At 40.8% G+C, this 27,916-nt stretch overlaps 1 protein-coding gene across 2 annotated transcripts; it reads right to left on the bottom strand.

Annotated features, from left to right (window-relative positions):
* Positions 1-514: 514 nt before the first annotated feature.
* LOC140478957 (toll-like receptor 2) lies at positions 515-27,288 on the bottom strand. Of its 2 annotated transcripts, none has more exons than XM_072573093.1 (3): positions 27,230-27,288; positions 26,949-27,020; positions 515-4,071 (listed from the first exon to the last, which is right to left on the bottom strand). In XM_072573093.1, the coding sequence occupies exons 1-3, from the start codon at positions 27,277-27,279 to the stop codon at positions 1,668-1,670; spliced, it is 2,526 nt and encodes an 841-aa protein (XP_072429194.1). In that variant the 5' UTR covers positions 27,280-27,288; the 3' UTR covers positions 515-1,667. The 2 variants fall into 2 exon arrangements, with proteins under 2 accessions (XP_072429194.1, XP_072429764.1); XM_072573663.1 differs by having other exon boundaries at positions 26,891-27,020; positions 27,230-27,278.
* Positions 27,289-27,916: the final 628 nt, after the last annotated feature.

Raw genomic sequence — 27,916 nt, forward strand, 5'->3', positions numbered from 1 at the left:
ACATGGCACAAGTCACGGGCTTGGTGGAAAACACCCCATGATCATGAATGAATGCAGCTCTAACAATGCTGAAGCGATTTGGTACCATCCAGGACAAAGCAGCGCACATGATTGGCACCTCATCCCCCATGTTAAAGATTGACTTGGTCCACCTCTGGTGCTTTGTGGCAGCAGTGTGTTCCATCCAGAAGAGGCATTGTAGACATTTGCCAATGCTCCTGAGACAGTACCTTCTAAAACTACAACCTCTACCAGCTGGAAAGATAAGAGCAGGAGATGCATAGGAACAATTCAATTTGAACATTCACCTCTAACTTGCACACCATCCTTTGTGAATCTACATTACTATTTCCTCACTGCCGTTCAGTTAAAAACCTTTCCAATAGCAAAAGCTGCTCTTCACCACCTTATCCAGAGCAATTAGAGCTTTGCCTTCAATGCTGACACCTTATGAATAACAAAAATACCATTCCATGTATTGAACACTTCTATAAGAATATGTGTCAGTCATCTTTGTTCAATCAGATATTCGTTTATTTTACTTATATTTCATTGGGGCACTTTGAAATACTAACAGTACAACAAGGACAGAAATCAGAAGCATTTTCATATCCAAGTCCAAAGAATAAATACATGCCAAATAAAGGTTTAATAATTAACATTAAACTTTCAATATATGCATGATAACCAGTAATTGTCCTGAAAATGTTAATGTGAGTGAGAATTGGAGAAGAAGCAGGAGAGAAGTGTAATATAAAGAATTATTTCTTCTCCACAGATATAATTTTAAAAAGAATACTTCATTGACATCAAATGACTATTATTTGAAGATATTACAACTGTGTATAAATGTTTGATGCTCAATTCTTTTAAAATCACCAACCTCAAATAGCCAACTGGTTGTCATGGCTATAAATGTGGCTTGACTCATAGGCTAGTCAAGGGTCAGCATTGATTAGTTCTGGAGATGAAACACATTGGAATACTCTGAAGGTTATGGAGTGGTGTAGTTATTTTTTTTAAAAATGCATAAATTCCACATGCAACTTATCTATGTATGAAATCCATATTCTGTTCAGCAGCTTTCAATCATGTTGGTTTGTCACTGTTCTTGCTGAATTTCTCTTCTGTTTTGCGTTCAATAAAAATTGTTTCCTGAAAAGACACACAACCCATTCTTTTGGTGCATGTAAATCACATTTCTATAAACCAATATTTTCTCACATCCTTCCATAAGAAACAGGAACAGAACTAGGTTGTTCAGCTTAAGCCTCTCCTCATACAACAGGTTTATGGCTGATCAGACACTCCTCACATCCACGTTTCAGCCTTTTCCCCATAACTCTGGAGATCAAGAATCTATCTGTCTCAGCTTTAAATATACATGAGAATACGACCCCACAGCTCTCTGTGGCAAGGAATTCCAAAGTCTCCCAACACTCAGAGAAGAAATTCCTCCTCATCTTAGTCTTAAACTGGCACCCCTTTAATCTGAGATTATGCCATCTGATCATAGCCTCTCCCAGGAGGGGGACCACCTTTTAAACAGCCCTCAGCAGTTATTCTGCCAGTCCCTTAAAAATCTTTATTGTTTCAATGAGATGTGAATGAGACCACCTCCAAGTTAATTAGTTTAAGATTAATCATTTCGTAAACACACTGTAAATCTAATTCTCATCAGTTTCATTTGGTTCTTCTTTTAATGCTACTTTTAAAGAGAGCCAGAAGTTCTGCTGTTCCACTTCATCCTGAGGCCATTCCAAGTAGGTTTTTGTATTCATCAGTTTCCTCAGCTTGCAGAATCTTTGAGGAATGGTTTCCTTTGGAATCATCTCTAACAGAACAAGGATGGCTGTATCATCGTTTTCATCAAATAGACGGAAATGAGTATAGTCAAGCTCATACTTGCACCACTCACTTTGGACAAAGTGTTGAGACAAAACAAAGAGGGTTTTCCTGCTTTTCTCAATGGACTCAATAATATTATCCATTATCCACTTGCCTGGGATGAAATCACGCTTATGAAGGCAGAGTGTCAGCGGTGGATGAGCACTTTCTAACTCTCTTACCAGTAAGTTCTCCACCCATTCTGAGTCCATCTCACTATAAGAGACAAATGCATCATAACAAATGATATTCTTCCTCACTTTCTTTGGTTTCCTCTTTGCCTTTAGCCAGGCCCATGTCATTTGGATGTACCAGAACACGTGATATTTGTAGCACATCGCCATTGCAATGGTTACTGCTGAAATTGTGCCAAGACACAGTAAGGCTAGGGACAATGTTTTGTGACAATCAAAAAAAGAACGCTTAGTGTATTGTACCACCTTTCCCCTGAGAATTAAGGGTGAATCACAAAGGTAATTTTCTGCTCGGTCCAACAGTTGTACTGTTATGGCGTTATTCATATAGAACAGGAATTCACATGAACAAATGTAATTATTCTTTCCAGCTTCTAAAAATTTAAGTTTCTGAAATGTCTTGATTTCTTCAGCTGTCAGAGAAGTGAGTTTATTGCTGCTGATCTTCAGAATTTCCATCTTTGGTAAGTAGCCATCACCTGGTAAACTTTTCAATTTATTATTGGACAAATTTAGTTCTTTGAGAGAAGGCAGATGAACAGCAAAACTACTGATAATATTGTTACTTAAATCCAACACTTCAATATTTGGAGGGACACATTCTTTTACACTTTTGATATCACAGCTCGAAAGGTTTAGAAATTGTAGCTTTTCAGACCATTTGCATGAAGTCTTTATGTCACTGAATCTATTTTGGCTCAAATCTAAATAGATAAGTTTAGAAAGTTTTGTGAGTTTTGGGCTTGTTCTATCCAGGGATCTGAAATCATTATTTCTCAGAATAAGATAACGCAGTGAAGGCCAAGCTCCTGAACAGAGAGTTTCTTTTAAACTCCTATCATTTAACAAATTGTCTGTTAAATCAAGGTACTCCATATTATTTAACTGTTTGGATACAGTGCAAGGCATCAGGAACATTGTTAGTTTTGTAAATGTAGCATTTTTAACAAATTTAAATAGACCACTAATATTTGAAAAGTCATGGAATAAATAGAAGTGTCTAATAGATATATTACTTAATATTACTGTATTTAGAGAATTATTTTTTATATTGTCTATTCCCTTCCATTTCCCGACTCCTGAAAGTTTACTGTCTCGCACTACTAGTTCAGATAATTTTGTGCTCACCATTGAATTTATAAAATTAATCACAGCATTTTCGGTCAGAAAAGTATTTCTGAGAGTGAATTTTCTCAGAGACGAATTGTGTATTGATAAAAATGGCTGCTTGTCTGCTTTGTCTGGAAATACTAAGTTTCTCAGCTCCATGTGGGTGGTGGATCCTGATAAATCGACAAACATCTGCTGAGCTTGACTTGGTTCATTCAGGATTGTATAAGGCAGCCTTAAGCTAGCATGACTTATACTTCTGAATGAACTGAAACTCCCATTCTCATACATCAGTAATTTATCTGCTGTTACAATAAACTCATCCAGATGTGTAACTCCTACAAAGTCATCTTCCTTTAGAAGAGAGAGAGAAGGATTGCCAAATTCTAGCCATCTGAGTTTTGACAGATTTGAGAAAATTCTTCCTGATCCCAAATCTGTGTAATTATTTCCTAAAATGTTAAGATACTGTAATTTGGAAAGATGTTTAAACCAATGTGGTGACAGGTGTGTCAGAAGGTTATTCGACAAGTCAAGGTACTCCAGATCTGTGTTACACTGAAATGCCTGCTCAGTAATAGACCGGATTCGATTTGATTGCAATACAAGTCTTTTGAGTTTCACATATATTATGAAATCGGTGTCCATAATCTGAGAGATTTTGTTGTGAGACAGATCAAACTCCAGTACATTTTCCAATACACATGGGACTTTCTGTAGCTTCATCGATGAATAGTTGCAGAAGTTGTCAGGGTTGCATTTCTGACAGGCATCAAATGGGTCAGTGTTTCCTTTGAAGAAAGCTGTATGTACAAAAATACACTCAACAAGCAGGATCCACAGTGAGGGAGAACTCATTGCTCTGAAGAACAATCTGAAACTAAAAGTAAATCAGCATTAATACAATTAAATACTCTTTGTCTACTGCTCACTTTGAAGAATATCTATTTGGAAATTTTCATTGGCCTCAATTGGATGTGTTTGCAACATTGAAACGAAGAAAGCACCACTTAAATACGATCTTCTCCTGAGTCACCAGGGATTTCAAGATTCTAGTCAAAATGTAACATGCCATCTGGCACTGAGTGAGATGGAGTAGTTAAGATATTGTTAGAAATGTTGAAGGTTCCATGTCCTGTGTCTCATTCAAATTACAGATTTGGTGTCTCAATTGGCACTGCTGAAAGGGAATGTCCAATACATTTCACAGCAGGTCATGGGGGAGTCAGCAATGCATTTCACGGCAGTGAGCCCAGAACCTATAACCTCCTTGTGCTGTTTATATATTACCTGGAAAAAACTGGGGTTGGGGTGGGGGAGGTAGAGTAGAGGTGAGGAAGTATTAGTAAAAAATGGGTTTCAGCACGATCAAACTTTAAAAGATCAGTAACAATCACTGCCTGTATCTTACACATTACCCCAGGGGCAGTAAAACTGTGCGCCGTGCCAATGGTGCTATTCAACCACCCTCAACTCCAGCCCCTGCTGCAAATGTAACAGTGGCACGGGAGGTATTAGGTGCCTCTGGACTAATTGAGCATCTGAAATAGCCACATAGTGCTCATTCAAGAGTCTTCCCCCCCATCTCTGCTGAGGTGTTCCCTGAAACAGGGAGAAGTGGCACCAAGTGTCCAGTGAAAGCTGACAGGCTGCTGGGTGGGTAAGTGGAGTGCCTGGTGCCAATAGGAGGCCTTCAAAAAGAATATGCCCAGCTCCTGGCTCACTGGCCCCTATACCCACCCTATCCAACACCAGTCAACTTACACCCAATTCATAGGGACCTCCAGCGAATCTCCCCATTTACCTTTAGGTATGGGCTTCATCACAGCTGTCTGGAACTCACTGCACGCAACATCATTTCTGGGGCATTTTCTGGGACCAGGGAATTCCTAGCTTTTTGATTGGCCAGCAGATCCCAGAGGCTGAAGGCAATGAACAGTCTGGCAGACACTAACTCACTATAAGTTTCAAACAAGTTGTGCACTTAGTCCTGATTTTGAGTCTCTGGGCACAGACAGCGCCCCCAACATAAATTCAACTCAGTGTCTTTACAAAGAACAGAAAGCACTGCATTTCCTTTCATTTGGAGAAAATGTGGGGAGGGGGATTTCATGTTGGGGAAGATACTTGGTTGGTGAAATGTGAGCATCACTTGTAAGGCCAGCATTTATTGCCCATCCCTACTTAACCTAGATAAGGTGGTTGGTGCGCCTCTTCCTTGAACTGGTGCAGTCAGGGTAATGTAGACACACCCAGAATATAACCCTGACTCTCTGATATGCCCCTAATTTCTAGAACCTCCTCCAGGGTACAATTAGTTGAGAAATGTATTGAAATTTTGAGGAGGCGTGGTGCGAATTGGGGAATTGACTGAAGCAACAGCAGATTACATGACAATTGGGGTGAGTGACTGATGGATGAAGTGATGAGAATATGAGGGAGTGAAAGTGAGAGGACATAATTTCAGACAGAATGTTAGGTGTTGACAGAAGTAAAATTTGTGTAAGGAGTGTTGTGAATAGAGGATGATTATCAAGGCAGAGTGAAGAGGGCTGCTGTACAAGATTGAGGGGCACCTGAAACTTTTCTCACCTTGCCTGATCAGGCATCTGCAGTACTGAATACAACCTCATGGTGGCGTTCCTAATGCTCAGCTCCTGCACCACTTCAAGCTTTCTTGGTTGTGAAATCTGGTTTCACTATTTTTTTGCCATTGTTGGAAACAAAGCTTTCGAGACTGAGCAAAACATTGAGGGATGATTTGATGTGGTTTGCTCCCTTGGTAATCATCCCAATCTACAACCTTGCCACTTCCAAACGTCCTCTGCATTTTCTTCCCTAAACTGAGTCTTTAAATAGTTAAAGGGAAATGGCATTGAACATACAAACAAGGAGCCAGAGTAGGCCATTCAGCCCCTCAAACCTGCTGCTGAGATGGTGGTTGATCTGATTGTAACCTCAAATCAACATTCCAGCCCATATCCTACAACCTTTTGACCCCTTGGTATCTGTCCACCACTGTCTTAAAATACTGCTTCCACCATCCTTTGGTATCTTGGTTTCCATCCACCACTGTCTCAAAAACATTCAAAATACTGCTTTCACGACCCTTTGGGAAAAGCATTCCCAAGACTTCTGACCCTCTGCGAGAAAGAAATCTTTGCTTCCTCCTGTTTGAAATGGGTGGCTCCTTATTTGTAAACAGCGATCTCTAGTTTGAGGTTCTCCCATAAAACGAAACATCCTTTCCACATTCACCCTCTCAAGAACCTTCAGGATGTTTCAATGAAGTTACCACTTAAACTTCTAAACCATAGCAAGTACAAGCCTAGTCTAACCAACTTTTGCTTGTAGATTAAGTTGCCATTCCAGGTATTAATCTGGTAAACCACCTCTCAATCGCTTCCTTTGCAGTTATATCCTTACTTACATAAGGTGACCTATGCTGTACTCAATAATCTAGCAGTGGTTTCAACATGGCCTGCATACCCGAAGCACAATCTCCTTATTTTTGTTATCAATTCCTTTTACAATAAATGATAACATTCTATTAGCTTTCTCTGCATACTAACAGTTTCCAGTTCATGCACTCGGTCCCAGATCCCTCACCTTTAGAGAGCTCTGAAATTTCTCAACATTTAGATTTTTTTTTCTTATTCTTCTTGCCTAAGTGGACAATTTCACATTTTCCCCACATTACATTCCACTTGTCACAGCTTTGCCCACTAGTTAATCGATTTTATTTGTAACTCCCTTATATTCACTTCACAACTTAACTTTGCTGCCTATCTTTGCATTATCAACAACCACACCTTCTGTCCCTTCATCCAATTCGTTTGTATAGATTGTAAACCACTCCAGTGCCATCACTGATTCTTGTGGCCCACCACTTGTTACAGCTTGCCAACCTGAAAAAAAATTATGCCAACTCTCTGCTTCCTGTTAGCCAATCTTCTATCCACACCAATACACTACCTCCTTTACTGTGAGCAATTATTTTCTTCAATAACTTTTGATGTGGGGCCTTATCAAAACCTGCTGAAAATATAGGTCCAGTACATCCACAGCACCTATTACTTCTTCAAAGAACCCCAAAAGATTGATGAAACATGATTTTCTTTTCACAAAATCTTGTTGACTCTGCCTGATTGCATTGATCTTATCTAAGTGCCCTATAGCTTCTTACATTTTCCCCAACATATACATTACACCAACAGGCTTGTAGTGCCTGATCTCTGTCCCCCTCCCTTTTTGAATAAAGCAGAGCTGGTTGCAATGTTCCAATCTAATGGGACCTTCACCATATGAAGGGAGTTTTTAAAAATTAAAACTTGCACTTCAACTATCTCACCAGCCACTTCTTCATAGAGCCAACAATAAGAGTCCATCAGGATCCGAGCACTTATCAGCCCACATCTCCAACATTTACTCAGTACCATTTCTCTGGTGTTTGTGATTTTCCCAAGGTGCTCACTCCATCCCAGTTCATGATTTATAACTGCTGATGGGATGTTATTTATATCCTATATTCTGACGACTGATATATCTGTCGTTTCCTTAATTTCCACGATCGATTTTCAATGTTCACGTTGAGTATTATTTTCTTTTTAAACTATGGTTTAACTTTTCTTGTTCACTCACGGGATGTACACCTTACTGGCTGGTCAGCATTTGTTGCTCATACCTTGTTGCCCCGAGAACGGGTTGGTGTGGTGCCTTCTTGAACTGCTGCAGTCCTTATGCTAAAGGTAGACCCACAATTCCCTTAGAGAGAAAATCCCATGATTTTAATCCAGCGACAACGAAAGAACAGCAATATAATTCCAAATCAGGTCAATGAGCGACTTGGATGGGAACTTGCAGGTGGTGGTATTCCCATGTATCTGCTACGCTTGTCCTTCTAGGTGCAAGTGCTCATGCGTGCGATAGTGCTGTCCAACGATCTTTAGTGAATTTCCTCAATACATCTTATAGATAATACACACTGCTGCTACTCAGCGTCAGTGCTTTAGGGAATGGATGTTTGTGGATGTGGTGCCAATTAAGCAGACATCTTTGTCCTGGATGGTATCAAGTTTCTTGAGTGTTGTTGGAGCTGCACCCATCCACGCAGGTGGAGAGTATCACACTCTTGATTTGTATCTTGTAGATGGTGGACAGGTTTTGAGGAGTTAGGTGGTGAGTTACTCGTCACAGAATCCCTAGCCTCTGAACTACTCTGACAGCCACTGTGTATATGTGGCGAATCCAGTTGAGTTGCTAGTCAATGGTAACCCCCCAGGATGTTGATAATAGGGGATTCAGTGATGGCAACACTGTTAAATTTCAAGAAGCAGTGGTTAGATTGTCTCTTATTGGAGATGGTCATTGCCTGGCCTTTATGTTGTGCAAATGTTACTTGCCACTCATGAGCGTAAGGAGATGTGATTGGTATTTTTCAATGAAAATCTGGAATTAAGAGTCAAATGATGACCATCAATCCATTGTCGGTTGTTAGGAAAAGCCCATCTGGTTCACTGATATCGTTTGGGAAAAGGAAACTGCCATCCTTACCTGATCTGGCCTATATGTGACTGCAGACCCACAACAATGTGGTTGACTCTTAACTTCCCCCTTGGATGAGGGATAAATGCTGGGCTAGCCAATGATGCCATCATCCAATGAACGAATATAAAAATCACTGAACATCCCCACTTCTGACCTTATGATGAAGGCAAGGTCAGAGGGGAAGACTATCATAAGACCATAACGCATAGGAGTGGAAACAAGGCCATTCAGCCCATCGAGTCCACTCCGCCATTCAAGCATGGTTAATAGGCGTTTCAATTCCACTGACCCGCACTCTCCCCGTATCCCTTAATTCCTTGCGAGATCAAGAATTTATCTCTGCCTTGAAGATATTTAACGTCCCGGCCTCCACAGCACTCCGTGGCAATGAATTCCACAGACCCACTACTTCTGGCTGAACAAATGTCTCCTCATTTCCATTTTAAATTAACCCCCTCTAATTCTAAGGCTGTGCCCACGCGTCCTAGTCTCCCCGCCTGATGGAAACAACTTCCCAGCATCCACCCTTTCTAAGCCATGCATTACCTTGTAAGTTTCTATTAGATTCCCCTCTCAACCTTCTAAACTCTAATGAACACAATCCCAGGATCCTCAGCCGATCATTGTATATTAGGCCAACCATTCCAGGGATCATCCGTGTGAATATCTGCTGGACACGCTCCAGTGCCAGTATGTCCTTCCTGAGGTGTGGGGCCCACAACTGGACACAGTATTCAAAATGGGGCCTAACTAGAGCTTTATAAAGTCTCAGAAACACATTGCTGCTTTTACGTGCCAACCCTCTTGAGATAAATGACAACATTATACTTGCTTTCTTAACCATGGACTCAACCTGCAAGTCAACCTTTAGAGAATCCTGTACTAGCACTCCCAGATCCCTTTGTACTTTGGCTTTAAGAATTTTCTCACCATCTATAAAATAGTCCATGCCTCTGTTCTTTTTCCCAAAGTGCAAGACCTCGTATTTGCTCACATTGAATTTCATCAGCCACTTCCTGGACCATTCTCCTAAACTGTCTAAATCTTTCTGCAGCCTCCCATCTCCTCAGTACTACCTGCCTGTCCTCCTAACTTCATATCATCGGCAAACTTCACCAGAATGCTCCCAGTCTCTTCATCCAGATCATGCTGCGGCCCCAACACTGAACACTGCAGGACAATACTTGTCACCAGCTGCCATTCCGAAAAAGAACCTTTTGTCCCAACTCTCTGCCTTCTGTCAGACAGCCAATCCCCAATCCATGCCAGTAGCTCACCTCGAACACCATGGGCCCTCATCTTACTCAGCAGCCTCCCGTGAGGCATTTTATCAAAGACCTTTTGGAAGTCTAAGTAAATAACATCCACTGGGTTTCCTTGGTCTAATCTACTTGTTACTTCTTCAAAGAATTCTAACAGGTTTGTCAGGCAAAAAACCTCTCCTTATTAAATCCATGCTGACTTGTTCTAATCCAGTCCTGCACTTCCAAGAATTTAGAAACCACATCCTTCGCAATGCATTCTAGAATTTTATCTATAATCGAGGTTAGGCTAATCGGCCTATAATTTTCCATCTTTTGTCTTGATCCTTCCTTGAACAAGGGGGTTAACAACAGCGATTTTCCAATCATCTGGGACTTTCCCTGACTCCAGTAATTTTTGAAAGATCACAGTCAGCGCCTCCGCTATTTCATCAGCCACTTCCCTCAGAACTCTAGGATGGAGCCCATTGGGGCCAGGAGATTTATCAATGTTAAGACCTTTTATCTTTTCTAGCACTTTCTCTTTTGTAATGGCTACCATACTCAAATCTGCTCCTTGAATCTCCTTAATTTGTTGGGATATTACTCATGTCTTCCACTGGGAAAACTGACACAAAGTACTTATTAAGTTCTTCAGCTGTTTCCTTATCTCCCATCACTAGCCTTCCAGCATTAATTTGGAGCAGCCCAATGTCTACTTTTGTCTCTCGTTTGTTTCTTATGTATTGAAAGAAACTTTTACTATCATTTCTAATATTACTGGCTAGCTTACCTTCATATTTGATCCTCTCCTTCCTTATTTCTCTCTTTGTTATCCTCTGTTTGTTTTTGTAGCCTTCCCAATCTTCTGATTCCCCAGTGCTCTTGGCCACTTTATAGGCTCTGTCTTTTTCTGTGATACATTTCCAGACTTCCTTTGTCACTCATGGCTGTCTAATCCCCCCACCCTGGATAATCTTTCTTTCCTTTCGGATGAATCTCTGTACTGTGTCCTCCGTTACACCCAGAAACTCCTGCCATTGTTGCTCAACTGTTTTCCCCACTAGGCTCTGCTTCCAGTCGATTTTCCTCAGTTCCTCCCTCATGCCCCTGTAATTACCTTTACTTAACTGTAACACCCATTACATCTGATTTTGCTTTCGCTCTTTCAAACTGCAGACTGAACTCTACTTTGTTATGATGGCTGTCTCCAAAGTGTTCCCTTACTTTAAGATCTTTTATAAAGTCTGGCTCATTACATCGCACTAAGCCCAGAATAACCAGCTCCCTTGTGGGCTCCATCACAATCTGTTCCAAAAAGCCATCCTGTAAGCATTCCATGAATTTCTTTTCTTTAGATCCACCGGCAACATTATTCACCCAGTCCACATGCATAGTGAGGTCCCCCATGATCATTGTTGGGATCTCAATTGGGATTTCTGGTTGCCAGTTTCAAGACCAGCTCTAAACTTGGGTCAGTTATGCATCAGACAGCTAGTTGGCAGGATCTTCTCTTCAGTCATTTTCATTTGATCTATTTCCCACAATAAGCAAGGCAATATTCACACAGAAATTGGCCCATAGAGTCACAGAGCCATAGAGCCTTCACAAGATATTCTAATGCCAAATGTTTATCAATCTACATAGAATTTAACATTCATCCCTTTCAAGCAACTAATTACATTTTGGGAGCACTTACATTATACAACTGTTAAAAATCCCACAACACCAGGTTATAGTCCAACAGGTTTAATTGGAATCACACTAGCTTTTGGAGCGATGCTCCTTTATCATCGGCATCTCCAAATCATTATCCAACTGAAATTTCATTTTGAGGCAATGTTCTTATCTTCATAATTTTAGGGGTTTTTTTGTAAGTATTTTAGACTTATTGCCTCTCATTTTGTCATATGGAACAGTCATAACAATCTAACAAAATCTACCATTTGTAACATTGTTGATTCTTGAAGATATTTATCATATCGATCTTTAACTATCACAAATTCAGGAATTTCTCAAACTGGGCCTATAAATAAAGATTTATGTGGTCAGTAGTAGATTGACAGCATCTAAGAAAGCTGCCTACAAAGATTGCGATGTTGATTTCATATTTCCTGGCCATTTATTTGAAACTAGCCCTATGTCAAGGGAAAGTTCAGGCTTCCACCACCAGCGAGCAGTGTAAACAACTAATCAGATTGAAAAATCCTCACAGATAGTAAACTGTAAAGCCAAAAACATGACTACCCTTTGCTTGACAATATGGTGAGTGAAATGAAGATTGGGACATACACGGGGCCAAAGTAGAAGCTAACAAAGACTTTCTAAAAATGCAGAATTTTCATCATCATGGAGAAGTGAGATATTTAACAAATGTAAAGTTAGTTTTTTCAAAATTAATGAAGCTGTCAACATTAACTGTGCACTTAGTAATCCATTTAAAAACAGTTCCACCTCATTCAGCAAAGTGTAAACTTTCCAGGAATTTTTACAGAGAGACTAAATATATTACTCAAAATTCCCACTGACGTAATGTAGCTTTCTATATGTTAGATGGTACAGCATATATCACAGAGATTCATGTTCTTATTGAGACAGATATCTACAAGATTATTAGCAACTAACCATACTTCTTATTATGATATCTGAGACAGTAGATGACGTCTGTATAATTTTCAATCAACTTGTTTGGACATGCTGTTACAACACTCCTCCAGGGCAGGGTGACTGTGTTCTGGCCCAGGTGTAGGATGTTAAAACTGTGTCACAGGTTGTCTAAGTCTGGGTTATATGCTGTTTACCTTTATAAGTATTAAATTATAAAGTGGTTACCCTGAAACTATACAAAACCAATTATCTCTCTAAAGGAGAGAGATGCCTGACAATTGAACTGCATAATAGGTGACCGTCTGGCTGTACAGAAAGTGAGATGGAGACCTTTTCCACTTGAACTTCACATGCCATGATGTCACCTCCCTGTCTTAAAAATATCGTGCCTTTCTGAGATCTGTGAAATAATACATTCCCATTCTTCCCTTTGGAGGAATAGTAAACCTATTCAGAAAGGGGTGATTAGGTTGTTTCCAGTTATGTAAGGATTTTCTTATGGGGAGAAATTGAATAGTTTGGATCTTTATTATTGGAGTTCAAACAGATGAGAGAAGACTTCATTGAAACATGTAAGATTCTTAAAGAACCTGACAGGGTAGATGCTGGAATGTCTAGGGTCAGAATACATCATTTCACAATGAGGAGTTGCCAATCTTGGACAGACATTTCTCCTCATGGGTGGGAAATCTGTGGAACTCTTTGGCACACTGTTTGGAACAACTGTTGAGGCTGACTGTTAAATATATTCAAGGTTGAGACAGACCAATTATCACTCAGTAAGAGTGTCAAGGGCTATGGGGAGAAGGCCATAGGTATGAAGATCCAAGAGTATGTTTTCAAAGTGCATTTTTTTTCTCTCATAGGCTCGGGTGACTTTGGAACACACTGACTCAGAATGCAGTGGAGGTGGGGGTCATTGAGTAAACTGAAGACAGAGATTCTTATTGGACAAGAAAATCAAAGGTTAACCAAATCAATGAAATTGAGTAATTCAAAACCAATAGTTCAGCAATGATGACAGACTGGGCAGGAATGGCTGAATAATTTACTTCTGCTCATATTTGTATGCTCCTGTCTTCATAAGCTGTTCGGAGGATGTTTAGTTCGATATCTGGAATGCACTTCCATTCAAAGGGAATGGAGGAGTAATAGTGGTACAAGGCACCAGCCAAACCACACCTGAAATTCTGTAAACAGTTTTGGGCCCCTTATCTAAGGAAAAACATGCTGACATTGGAAGCAGTCCAGAGAAGTTTGCTGTTTGGCGAATGAGGAACACATGAACAAGATGGGCTTGTTTTTGTTGGAGCTAAGAGCAAAAGGTAATTTGATAACATTTATAAGATCCTGAATGGTTTTAAGGGAGTGTGGAAAGGATGTTTCCTTTCCTCTTGTGGTTGAGTACAGAACTAGAGAATGCTTTTAAAGTTTGGATCACCCTTTTAGATCAGAGACGACACATCCAAATGGTACATGGTCAACAATCTGCCATGAATGACTGATACTGGAACAATGATTCCAGATAGTGTTCCGGACATCTTTAGTACATGAAGCAGATCTGTCCACAATGAGATGCAGCATGCTACAGAATGAAACTACATAGCTGAGTCTTGGCATAGATGGACCAGATCCATTGTATTATTATACATCACCAAAGCATTCTCTTAATGTATCAAGATAATGTGCTGATGTGTATCCTTCTATTTATTGACACTCTTACTGAGTGATAATTGGTCTGTCTCAACCTTGAATATATTTAACAGTCAGCCTCAACAGTTGTTCCAAACAGTGTGCCAAAGAGTTCCACAGATTTCCCACCCATGAGGAGAAATGTCTGTCCAAGATTGGCAACTCCTCATTGTGAAATGATGTATTCTGACCCTAGACATTCCAGCATCTACCCTGTCAGGTTCTTTAAGAATCTTACATGTTTCAATGAAGTCTTCTCTCATCTGTTTGAACTCCAATAATAAAGATCCAAACTATTCAATTTCTCCCCATAAGAAAATCCTTACATAACTGGAAACAACCTAATCACCCCTTTCTGGATTGATTCCAATGCCAGCATATCTTTCTAAGATTTCAGGTGAGATTTGGCTAGTGCTTTGTACAGTTTTAGCAGAACCTCACTGTTTTTAATCCTCTGTTCCCTTTGAAATGAAGGTACAAATCCATTTATCTTTCCTTTTACCAGTTGGATTTAGATGGCAGTTTTTTCTGTGATTCATGAACAAGGACACCCAAATCTCTCTTGCTGTAGCCTTCTGTAGTCTTTCTTCATTAAGTAACGTCCAGCTTCTCTATTCTTCCTGTCAAAGTGCATAGCTTCACATTTTCTCATGTTACATTCCATTTGTTAAGTTTTGATCGATTTGCCTAACCTACCTATATCACTCTGTAGACTCTGGGTCATCCTCACTAGTTGCTTTCGCAGCTATTTTTGTGTCATCCGCAAACGTGGAAAACCTCTCACAGTAGACCTCAATAACTACAAGGTCAACCTGTAAAGATTCAAGGGCATGTTTTCAAAGTGCAATTTGTTTCACTCATTGGGTAGTCTGACTTTGGCAATAGTACATCCACTTTCCTCATTTAAGTCATTAACATATATTTATTGTAGATAATTGTAGTCCAAGCACTGATCCCTATGGCACACCACTGGTTGCAGGTTGCCATCCTGAAAATATCCTCTTTATCCCAACTCTATCCTCTATTAGTTAGCCAATCCTCCATCTGTGCTCAGATGCTACTCCAACACAATGAATAGGCTTTATTTTATTTTATTAAGGAGCGTTATGTGTGGTACTTTATTGAATGCTTTTGGAAATCCAAATATATTCTACGCACAGGTTCCCCCTTTATATGTTCTTCTCGTTAACCCCTCAAAGAATTCTAATAAATTTGTCAGGTATGATTTCCCGTTCATGAAACCCCACACACTCTGCTTGATCATATTAAGCATTTTAAAATTCTCTATCACGTCCTTTTCCCCCAATGACAGTTATTGAGCTAGCTGACATGCAGGATTGTTTTGGTCTCCCTTTTAGAATTACATTAGCAGTTTTCCAACCTTTTAGGACTTTTCCAGACCCTAACAATTCTCGGAAGATTAGATTAGATTAGATTCGATTACTTACAGTGTGGAAACAGGCCCTTCGGCTCAACAAGTCCACACCGCCCCGCCGAAGCGCAACCCACCCATACCCCTACATCTACCCCTTACCTAACACTACGGGCAATTTAGCATGGCCAATTCACCTGATCTGCACATCTTTGGACTGTGGGAGGAAACCGGAGCACCCGGAGGAAACCCACGCAGACACGGGGAGAATGTGCAAACTCCACACAGGCAGTCGCCTGAGGCGGGAATTGAACCCGGGTCTCTGGTGCTGTGAGGCAGCAGTGCTAACCACTGTGCCACCGTAAAGCCACTGCATCCATTATCCCCGCAGCTCCTTCTTTTACAATCTTGAAATGTAATCCATCAGATCCAGAGGCCATGTTGATCTTTAGAGCCGTTAGTTTCCCTACTATGTTTATCTAGTGATTCTTACTGTGATTATTTCCTCCCTCCTTTAACTTCTAGATTACTTTGCGTTTTTGGAGTGTTTTTCCAATCTTCTTTATTAACAATAATCTTTACTGCATTATATATTTTTCCTCTCAATTTGATATCATCCTTAACCTCCCTGGTTATCCATAGTCATTTATCCCCTTTCGAGAATTCTTCCACACTGGGATATATCTTTACTGTGAGTCATTAATTTCTTTAAAATCTCTGCTAAGGTTCCTCAAACTTCTTTTCTACTAAACACCATTTCCAGTCCACTTCAGCCAGTTCCACCTCTTTCCTTTGTATTAGCCGTATTTAAGTCGAGAGTGTGGTGCTGGAAAAGCACAGCAGGTCAGGCAGTATCCGAAGGGCAGGAGAATTGACGTTTCGGGCAAGAGCCCTTCATCAGGAATGTCGATTCTCCTGCCCCTCGGATGCTACCTGACCTGCTGTTCTTTTCCAGCGCCACACTCTCGACTCTGACCTCCAGCCCTCACTTTCCCCTTACCCATTTTTAAGTTTAGCACAGACTCAAACTGAACTCTAAATTCTTCTACATTATTACCGTTGTTCCCCAGGAGAACTTTTATTTTGAGATTATTTATTAAACTTGCTTCATTACACATATCAGATCCAAAATGGTCTGATCCTAATTGGATCAACATGAAACTGTCCTGTTCTGGATTAGTGGTGCTGGAAGAGCACAGCAGTTCAGGCAGCATCCAAGTAGCTTCGAAATCGACATTTCGGGCAAAAGCCCTTCATCAGGAATAAAGGCAGTGAGCCTGAAGCGTGGAGAGATAAGCGAGAGGAGGGTGGGGGTGGGGAGAGAGTAGCATAGAGTACAATGGGTGAGTGGGGGAGGGGATGAAGGTGATAGGTCAGGGAGGGGAGGGTGGAGTGGATAGGTGGAAAAGAAGATAGGCAGGTCGGACAAGTCCGGACAAGTTATGGGGACAGTGCTGAGCTGGAAGTTTGGAACTAGGGTGAGGTGAAACTGTCCTGTGTACAATCAATGACTTCTTCCTCATAGATATGTTTGCCAATTTGATTTTCTCCAACCTCCATGACTATTAAAGTCACCAATGTGCTGTCTTTTTCACATAGCCTCATTATGCCCTGACTTATCCCCTGTCCGGCAGAACATCTACTGTTAGGGGGCCTACAGATGACTTTCATCTTGCTCTTCTTTTTAGGTCTTACCTCCACTGATAGAGTCATAGAGATGTACAGCATGGAAATGGATCCTTCGGTTCAATATGTCCATGCCAACCTGATATCCTAAATAAATCTAGACCCATTTGCCAGCACTTGGCCCATACCCCTTTAAACTCTTCCTATTCATATACTCATCCAGATGCCTTTTAAATGATGCAATTGTACCAGCCTCTACCACTTCCTCTGACAGCTCATTCCATACACACATCACCCTCTGCAAGGGCTTTTGTCCGAAACGTCGATTTTACTGCTCCTTGGATGCTGCCTGAACTGCTATGCTCTTCCAGCACCACTAATCCAAAATGAAAAGGTTACCCCTTAGGTCCCTTTTAAATCTTTCCCCTTTCACCTTAACCTATGCCCTATAGTTTTGGACTCCTCCACCCTAGGGATAACATCTTGCCTATTTACCCTATTAATGTCCTTCATGATTTTATAAACCTCTATAAGGTCACCCCTCAGCCTCCGATGCTCCAGGGAAAACAGCCCCAGCATATTCAACCTCTCCCTATAGCTCAAACCTTCCAACCCTGGCAACAACATTGTAAATCTGTTCTGAACCCTTTCAAGTTTCACAACATCCTTCCTAAAGCAGGGAGACCAGAATTGCATACAGTATTCTAAAAGTGGCCTAGCCAATATCCAGCACAGTGCCAACATGATCTCCCAACTCTTATACTCAATACTCTGACAATAAAAGCAAGCATACCAAATGCCTTCACTATCCTATCTACCTGCGACTCCACTTTCAAAGAACTATGAACCTGCACTCCAAGGCCTCTTTGTTCAGCAACAGTCCCAAGGACCTTACCATTAAATGTATAAGTCTTCCCTGATTTGTCTTTCCAAACTGCAGAATTTCATATTTATCTAAATTCGATTCCATCTGCCACTCCTCAGCCCATCTGATCAAGATCCCGTTGTACTCTGAGGTAACCTGCTTCATGGATTCTACACCATCCAATCCTGGTTCATGTCTTACTATTTTACTTACTCCATCTCATACTAACTGCTGGGTGATCCACGGTCAGAAGTGGCACAATATGGACACCCATTACCATAAATGTGACCGCAGTCACAGAAATAGCTGGGCTGATCCAGCTTTAAACTGAGGTCATAAGATAGCACAATGGCAGCTTTGAGGAGTTACCCCAAGATAACAGGGTCTACTTTGAACAAAGAATCTTACAAATTAATTTACGGAGTTCTGTAGAAAGAACAGCTGCAGAGATCAGTAGGAGATAGTTTGATAAGAAAACAGGCAGTTTGAAGTTTGTAGCAAGCATTAATTAAAAAGAAAAAGTATGATCCCACAATAACAAAGATAAGTGATAAGGATTATTAATTAATGAATTCTAACATTAGGTCTCACCACAAAACTTTATTGGAACTGATAGTATAACTTTAATTATAATTAGTAAAAATTAATATTCCTTTTGCATGTCCAGTAATAGATTAGATTAGTTTTTTTTAGATTACATTGCAGCGTGGAAACAGGCCCTTCGGCCCAACAAGTCCACACCGACCCGCCGAAGCGCAACCCACCCATTCCCCTACATTTACCCCTTTACCTAAATCTACGGGCAATTTAGCATGGCCAATTCACCTGACCCCGCACATCTTTGGACTGCGGGAGGAAACCAGAGCACCCGGAGGAAACCCACGCAGACACTGGGAGAACGTGCAAACTCCACACGGTCAGTCGCCTGAGGCGGGAATTGAACCCGGGTCTCTGGCGCTGTGAGGCAGCAGTGCTAACCACTGTGCTGCCAATAAGGATAAGTAAATTCTATCTCCGAACTTAAAAGGTCCTTAAGCGATAGGCAAGTGTAACACAGGGAGAAAGAAACTGCTCACAATTCACTAGCTAAAGAATGTGAACAGTAGGTGTTACAATAAAACTTTACATAATATTAATTCTAATGTAAAGTTAATTCTATGAATCTTCAAGTAATTAGTAAGAATTAACCTTCTTTTGTATCTCTTGTGATTAGGGCAGCAGGAAATATATGATGAGTAACAGAATGGGAGAGATAGCATTGGTTAGGCCACTGTTGGAATATTGCATGCAATTCTGGCCTCCCTCCTATCGGAAAGATATTGTGAAACTTGAAAGGGTCCAGAAAAGATTTACAAGGATGTTGCCAGGATTGGAGGATTTGAGCTATAGAGAGAGGCTGAACAGGCTGGGGCTGTTTTCCCTGGAGTGTCAGAGTTTGAGGGATGACCTTATAGAGGTTTACAAAATCATGAGGGGCATGGATAGGATAAATAGGCAAAGTCTTTTCCCTGGGGTCAGGGAGTCCAGAACTAGAGGGGTATAGGTTTAGGGTGAGAGGAGAAAGATATAAAAGAGACCTAAAGTGCAACATTTTCACGCAGAGGGTGGTACATGTATGGAATGAGCGGCCAGAGGAAATGGTGGAGACTGGTATAATTACAACATTTAAAAGGCATTTCGATGGGTATATGAATAGGAAGGGTTTGGAGGGATATGGGCTGGGTGCTGGCAGGTGGGACTAGATTGGGTTGGGATATCTGGTCGGCATGGATGGGTTGGACTGAAAGGTCTGTTTCCATGCTGTACATCTCTATGTCTCTATTTGCTGCTTTTTTCATGCTTGTACAGGCACCTACCCTTTCCACACCCACTGTGGGTGTCATTATCAAAATGGTTGCTCTGCAGAGGCTGCCATATCCATGTGCTTTGTATACCTACATTCTCACCCTCCTGGACCCTCACCCCTCCACTGAAAATTAATTTAAAGCCCTCTTTGTAAGTCACTTTTGTATTGTGGAGTAGGCATCTTCTATATGTCTTACGTTTTGGTAGAATCTGTTCTAGCACTACATGGATCTTTGTGGCCATCTTTATTCTTCTCAATTCATTCTTTTCCAAAACGATTAAAAGTTGGGCTGCCTGTGTTCCTTTATCATCTATCTGTTGATCTATGAAGTGACAATTCACTCTTCCTTCAAATAGCTGAACTTCAGACAGAATATGACTGGAGTGCCAATCCATGTTCAGATATTCGGTTTCCATCCTCACTGTGCAGTTAAACATTGCCAGTGTACACTGGATCTGTAATGCAATGATTTGGGGTTTTTTTGGCTTTTCTATTTTTGTTTCTCTCTTTGTTGCTGATTTAGAGGTTGCGGCTTTATTTCTCCTTTTCTTTTTATGCTTGTCATTGAGACAAAATATCTCAGCAGAACCCTGAATGTGGCATTCTTGGGAAAATGGAGCATTGAGCGACATCATGCATGCCTTTTTCTGCTTTCATGCCATTTCTGTTTTGTAATCAATACCAATACCTTCAAGTTTATTAACACCTAACTGTGTACTCTAATATGACATCTCAAACTTGTGTATAAAAGTCAGGGTTGTATGCTTACTTATATTACTATTACATTATATACCTAGTTGTCTGTTTGACTGACTGGCTGACTGTCCAATTATCTAACAGAGTAGTTGCACACAGAATAAGATGGAGACCTCTTAGACGAGAGTGTCACATGTTGTGGTCTAATCTATCTAACTTAAAGGAAGACTGCACAATAAAACACCACCCGTCAGTTCAGTGATGTTTAATTAATTTCAGACTGGAAGATACAGGAGACAATTCAGCTTACCAAGTCTGCTCTGCCATTCAATCATGGCAGATAGGTTTCTCATTCCTATTCTCCTGCCTTTTCTCCCTGTAAACCTAGATCTCCTTACTAATCAAGAACCCGTCTGTCTGCCTTAAATACACTCAATGACCTGACTGCCGCAGAGATTCACTGCCCCTTGGCTGAAGAAATTACATCCCATCTCAATTGTAAAGCATCATCCTTTCACTCTGAAGCTACGTTCTCAGGTCAAAGTGCCTTACTAGGGAAACAGCTTCTCCACATCCACTCTATCCAGGTCCCTCAGTATCCTGTAAGTTTTAATCAGATCCCTCCTCAACCTTCTAAACTCCATTGAGTACAAACCCAGACTCCTCAACATCTCCCCATATGACAAGCCCTTCATCCATGGAATCATTAGGGGCGGCATAGTGGCTCAGTGGTTAGCACTGCTGCCTCACCAGGCACCCAGGTTTGAGTCCAGCCTCCAGCGACTGTCTGCTTGGGTTACCTCTGCATGTTCCAGTTTCTTCCTCACAGTACAAAGATGTGCAGGTTAGGTGGATTGGCCTTATTAAATTTCTCATGGTGTCCAGGGATGTGCAAGCTATGTGGGTCAGCCATGGGAAATGTATAGGGTAGGTGGGGTAAGTCTGGATAGAATTTTCTGTGGAGAGTTTATGTGGACTTGATGGGCTGAATGGCCTGCTTTCACAGTGTCAAGATTCTATGATAAACTTGTAAACGGTCGTTGGACACCTTCCAAGGCCAGCACATCCTCCCTTAGATATGGAGCCTAAAATTGCTCACAATATTCCAAATTAGGTCTGACCAGAGTCTGATACAGCCCTGGCAGTACACCAACTGAACCTGCGTGTTAACCTGAAGAGAATCCTGATTTAGGACTCAAGTTCCTTTATGCTTCAGATTTCTTAAGCCTTTCCCAATTTAGAAATTAATCCATGCCTCTATTATTCCTACTGAAGTATATAAATTCATATTTTTCCACATTGTATTATATCTGCCACATTTCCTCCCACTCTACTAGTCTGTCCAAGCACTTCTGCAACCTCCCTGTCTCCTCAACACTACCTGTCCCTCCATCTATCTTTGTTGCTAAGTTTGCAGGTGACACAATGCCCTCAGTTCCTTCATCCAGATGGTTCATGTATAACATGAATAGTCGTGGTCCCTGCAGAACACCACTAATCAATGGCTGTCATCTTGGAAGAGACTCCTATATCATCATTCTCTGCCTTCTGCCAATCTTCTATCCATGCCATTACCTTGCCCCTAACACCAAAGGCTTATCAAATCTAGCAGCCTCCTATGTGGCATTTTGTCAAAGCCCTTCTGGAAATCCATTAGGATCACATCCACTGGTTTTCCTTTATCTAACTTGCTCAATACATCCTCAAAGAATTTTAACAGATTTATCAGGCATGACCTCCCTATGATGAAGCCATGCTGACTCCACAATCTCACCCTTAATGGACTGTACAATGGTACAAAAACCAAAGTCAGGCTAACCAACAGGTGTCCTGTCTTTTTAGCTCCCTCCCTTCTTAAACAGGGTTTTTACATTAGCCACTTTCCAATCCTCCAGGACCAACTCTGACTCCAGTGATTCCTGAAAGATCACCACCAATGCCTCCACAATCTCCTCAGCAATCTCCTTCAGAAATCAGGGGTGTAGTCCATCCAGTTTGGATCATTTATCCAGCTTCCTCAGCACCTTCTCCTTAGTGATGGCCCACTATACTCACATCTGTCCCCTGACCCTCTCGAAGTTCTGGTCTGCTACAATGAAGACTGGTGCAAATGATGTATTCAGTTCCTCTGCCATTTCTTTGTTCCCCATTACTACTTCACAGCCTCATTTTCCAGCGGTCCAATGTCCACTTTTGCCTTTCTCTTTGTAAGATTTTTTTTTAAATATGTAAATCTTGTTTTATATTACTAGTTGGCTTACTCTCATATTTCATCTTCTCTCAGCCCCACCTCCCCCAATGGCTTCCTTAGTTGTCCTCTGCTGGTTTTTAACGTCTTCCCAATCCTCTGGCTTCTGACTAATCTTCACCGCATTGTGTGCTTTTGCGTTTGCTTTTATACTGTCTCTGAATTCTCTTGGTCAGCCATGGTTGTCTTGTTTGCCCTCAAGTATGTTCCTTCTTCCTTGGGATGACCTTCAGCTGTGCCTCCTGAATACCCCCAGACATACCTGCCATTGATGCTCTGTGTCTTCCAGCTTGGTTTCCTTTCCAATCAGCTCTGGCCAGCTCCTCCCTGATGTCTTTGTAGTTACCTTAATTGTATTGCTGTTACATCTGATTCCAGCTTTTCCCTCTCAAACTGCAGGGTGTTACTATCATTTTATTGTCACTACCCCCTTGGGATTTCTTCACCTTTAGCTCCCTAATCAAGTCTTCCGCATTATGTCGGATGTAAGTTAAATCAGGAGCTGAAATTGGCCTGTCGCAAAGATGTTACTACAATTGTTATGGGGGATTTCAACATGCAGGTAGACTGGGAGAATCAGGATGGTATAGGACCTCAAGAAAGAGACTTTGTGGAGTGCCTCCGAGATGGATTCTTAGAACAGCTGGTGCTGGAGCTGACCAGGGAGAAGGCAATTCTGGATCTGGTATTGTGCAACGAACCAAAATTGGTCAGAGACCTCGAAGTGAAGGAGCCATTGGGAAGTAGTGACCATAATACGATAAGCTCCAATCTGCAATTTGAGAGGGAGAGGGTACAGTCGGAAGTGACAGTACTTCTGTTGGATAAAGGGAACTATGGAGCTATGAGGGAGGAGCTGGCCAAAGGTCAATGGTACAATACCTTAGCAGGGATGACCGTAGAGGAACAATGACAGGTATTTCTGGGTATAATGCAGAAGATGCAGGATCAGTTCATTCCAAAAAGGAAGAATGACCCTAGGAGGAGGCAGAGGTGGCCGTGGCTGACGACGGAAGTTAAGAAACATATAAAGTTAAAAGAGAAAAGTATAACATAGCAAAGATAAGTGGGGAAACTGAGGACTGGGAAGCTTTTAAAGAACAACAGAGGATTACTAAAGAAGGAAATATGCAGAGAAAAAATGAGGTACGAAGGTAAATTGGCCGAAGATATAAAGGAGGATAATAAAAGCTTTTTTAGGTATGTGAAAGGCAAAAAAATGGTTAAGACTAAAATTGGGCCCTTGAAGACAGAAACAGGGGAATATATTACAGGGAACAAAGAAATGGCAGAAGAATTGAATTGGTACTTCAGATCTGTGTTCACTGGGGAAGACACAAGCAATCTCCCTGAGGTAACAGTGGCTGAAGGACCTGAACTGAAGGGAATTTATATTTGCCAGGAATTGGTGTTGGAGAGACTGTTAGGTCTGAAGGTTGATAAGTCCCCGGGGCCTGATGGTCTACATCCCAGGGTACTGAAGGAGGTGGCTCGAGAAATCGTGGATGCGTTGGTGATTATTTTATAGTGTTCGATAGATTCGGGATCAGTTCCTGCGGATTGGAGGGTGGCTAATATTGTCCCACTTTTTAAGAAAGGTGGGAGAGAGAAAACAGGCAATTATAGACCAGTTAGTCTGACCTCAGTGGTGGGAAAGATGCTGGAGTCTATTATAAAGGCTGAAATTATGACACATCTGGATAGTAGTGACAGGATAGGACAGAGTCAGCATGGATTTATGAAGGGGAAATCATGCTTGACTAATCTTCTGGAATTTTTTGAGGATGTAACTCTGAAGATGGATGAGGGAGATCCAGTAGATGTAGTGTACCTGGACTTTCAGAAAGCTTTTGATAAAGTCCCACATAGGAGGTTAGTGAGCAAAATTAGGGCGCATGGTATTGGGGGCAAAATACTAGATTGGATTGAAGTTCAACAGTGAGCTGTGTGGAAACTCTCTCTCTCTTCAGCCCTTCTAACTTCAACCCGTAAGCATGTGTTTCATTTGTACCGGTTTTTAAGGGGGGGTTGCTTATTGGGACTATTGTGTATATTTGGAAAAGCATAATTAAGTCTAGTTTTTGGATAGACTGAGTTCTATAGGGATTCTTAATTCTGTTCTTTGTGTTTCATTGTGTAATCTTGTGAATACATTTTTGTCTGTTTTTAACCTGGTTGTCAACCTCACTAACTTACTCGGGGTAATTTTCACTGTACACTTACTGAAACAAATTGCAAAGTTATCGTCTGGGGCTGCCTGCTTAAGAATGTTGTGAGTGGTCTAGTCTAATCCATAACAACATCACCAAATCCAGAATTATCTATTCCCTAATGGGCTTTACCACAGACATTCCAAAAATTCCTTTTCTTGAGATCTGCTACCAATCTAATTTTCCCAGTCCACTTGCATATTGAAGTCTCCCATGATTATTATAATATGTTTCTTACAAGCCTTTTCTATCTCCTGATTTATTTTCTGCCCCACATCCTGGCTACTGCTAGGAGCCTATACACAAGTCCCACCAGGGTCTTGTTTCCTTCTGTGGTTTCTCAACTCTACTCACACAGATTCTAAGCTTTCCAATCCTGTATCACTTCTTGCTATCAATTTCATTTCATTTTTCACTAAGAAGACAATCCCGCCCCCTCTGCTAGCTGCCTGTCCTTTTGAGAGGATGCAAATCCTCCAATATTTAGTTCCCAACCAGGATTCCCTTGTAGCCACAACAGTGATAACCACAACATTGTATCTGCCAGTTTCACTCCGCACTTCAATTTACCATTTAAATGTGCACATTTAAGTACAACACCCTCAGTCCAGCATTGGGAAGGGGGTGGGGGGGGGGGGGGGAGGGGGGCGCGGGGGGGTGTATCTGCTGTGCTTGAAATTAGATTCCTGACCCTTTCCATTCTCTGTCCTATCGTTTGTTCAGGAAACTTTAATAATCTTATCCGCTCCCTCTCCCCCTTAAACTAGCTTAAGGTCCTTGTGACCTCGATAAACCTCCATTTATACCATTAGACATCCGCATTATTTCAAATGTTAAGATACAAAGCTTTTAAGTTTGTTATGTTACTGAGTTTCCCTAAACTTTTATGGTTCCTTGGTACAACGTGACATTCACACATTCTGTCCCTTCATTTATTTTCTGGAACAATCAACCTCATCACTAAGCTTCAATCTACCTTCTCCTTTGCTTTTGATTTTATGATAGTCCATGAAACAGAACACCACCCCACACCCGCTGCCCGCCTCTCACAGCCCCTGCAACCCCTCCTAAACCCCTCCCCAGCCCTACCTGATTCCCGCACTATGTACATTCCAGCCCTAAACTGCAGTCCCAGTTATGCAACATCAACCATGCACTTTGTGAATAAGTGCAGAACTGCAATTTATGTTTTCCACATTAAACTGCAACAAGCAAATTCTGGAATTTGCTGCAAGTCTCGGTAGAGTAACAATGACAAACACTGACAGCTTTGCGATCATAACTAACACAAATAACAAGCCAGAACTGTAATCCATCTCCCTGGTAACAGTTTGAATAATTGTAACTTTAGCACAGATTTATACATGGCCTGTGTTTAGCACTGAGGTTAAAGAAAAGACAGGAAAATAAACACCTTTCAAATTATTAACCAGAAGTTACATAAATCTTTATAAGAACAATGGTGTAACTATAAATTTCAAATGATTAATCCCTAATTTGTACATTCCCAGTAGACAGAACTGAATTACTATTACATTTCAACAACTTATAGACTTAAATACTGTTACCTAATTAGTGTACTTTTGTTTTACAACCAAAAGTAAAGCTCATTAGAATCACATTGATGAAAAAACACTTCAATTTCTCACCCACAGATTTCTTGTTTTTCAAATATTGACCAATATTAACTTTTCATATTAAAAGTACCCTTACAGTATTCCATACAAACTATTTCCAGATGAAAGTTACTGAAGCATTCACAATAACCATTTAACCTTCGGTGAATGTTCAGACGATCCTGACTCACAGTATCTCCTCTTCATGAAGAGATTTTATTTGGTGGCGCGAATCCAAGATCAACTTCTCCAGTTCTACAATCCTACAATTCAAAAGCTAAAATTAAAACCAAGCAGACTCTTTACTAGAACCAAGCAGATCTCGATTAGCACAATATTAGATTCAATCCAGATCCTTGTGTTACCAAACCCAGCAAACAATTAATAGGATATGGTGCAAGGACGGCAAAGAAATATATTTTGAACTAAGTCTATTGAGGTAATTTCTGTTAGCCCAAATGTTAATACTCACTGAGACGTGAGGAACAGAAGCAATAAAGTCTGGCCAACATGGATGCACATGAATGTAGATTTAAACTGGAACTGGAAATAAACTGGCAGCAAATACGGAAGTCGCATCATTAAAAGGAAGAATTACTAATAGATTCTATTGTGAAATATTTGTGTTAGCATTGGAAAATGGCCAACTTTCAAAATAGGCACAATTTTTGTTAGGTGAAGCATTTTAAAATTGTTGTTTTCTTTAATTCCAGATTGACCTGAAGAAAAAAGCATTATTCCAGACAAGAAACACAATCTTGAAATTAAAATACCAAACTTATGTTGGAATGGAATGCTAGTATTTTCCTTCCTGATTATTAAACTTTATGAAACAGAAAACTAAGTCCAGAAAGGGTTTCTAGGCAATTATTATACAAGGGTCAATTTTTCAAACCTAAGTTTTCAAGTAACTAAGGGCTCTAAAGCCCATCAGTTATCTCATTGAAAGCTTTCGGTGCCTTTTCTCCAATGTCACCTGATTTCTTTTTTCTGTAAACATGAAGCTTTATAAATCACATGACAAACCCTTTTCAACACAGAAAATGTCCCACCTCTTCCATATTTTCCAAATTTCCCACCATCATTGGCTAATAGCTATCAATCACATAACTACATCTTGTCCAAATCAATTTTGCCCACAACAGTTTACATTTTCATC

Source organism: Chiloscyllium punctatum, chromosome 1 (assembly GCF_047496795.1).
Source record: "Chiloscyllium punctatum isolate Juve2018m chromosome 1, sChiPun1.3, whole genome shotgun sequence".
NCBI lineage: Eukaryota > Metazoa > Chordata > Chondrichthyes > Orectolobiformes > Hemiscylliidae > Chiloscyllium > Chiloscyllium punctatum.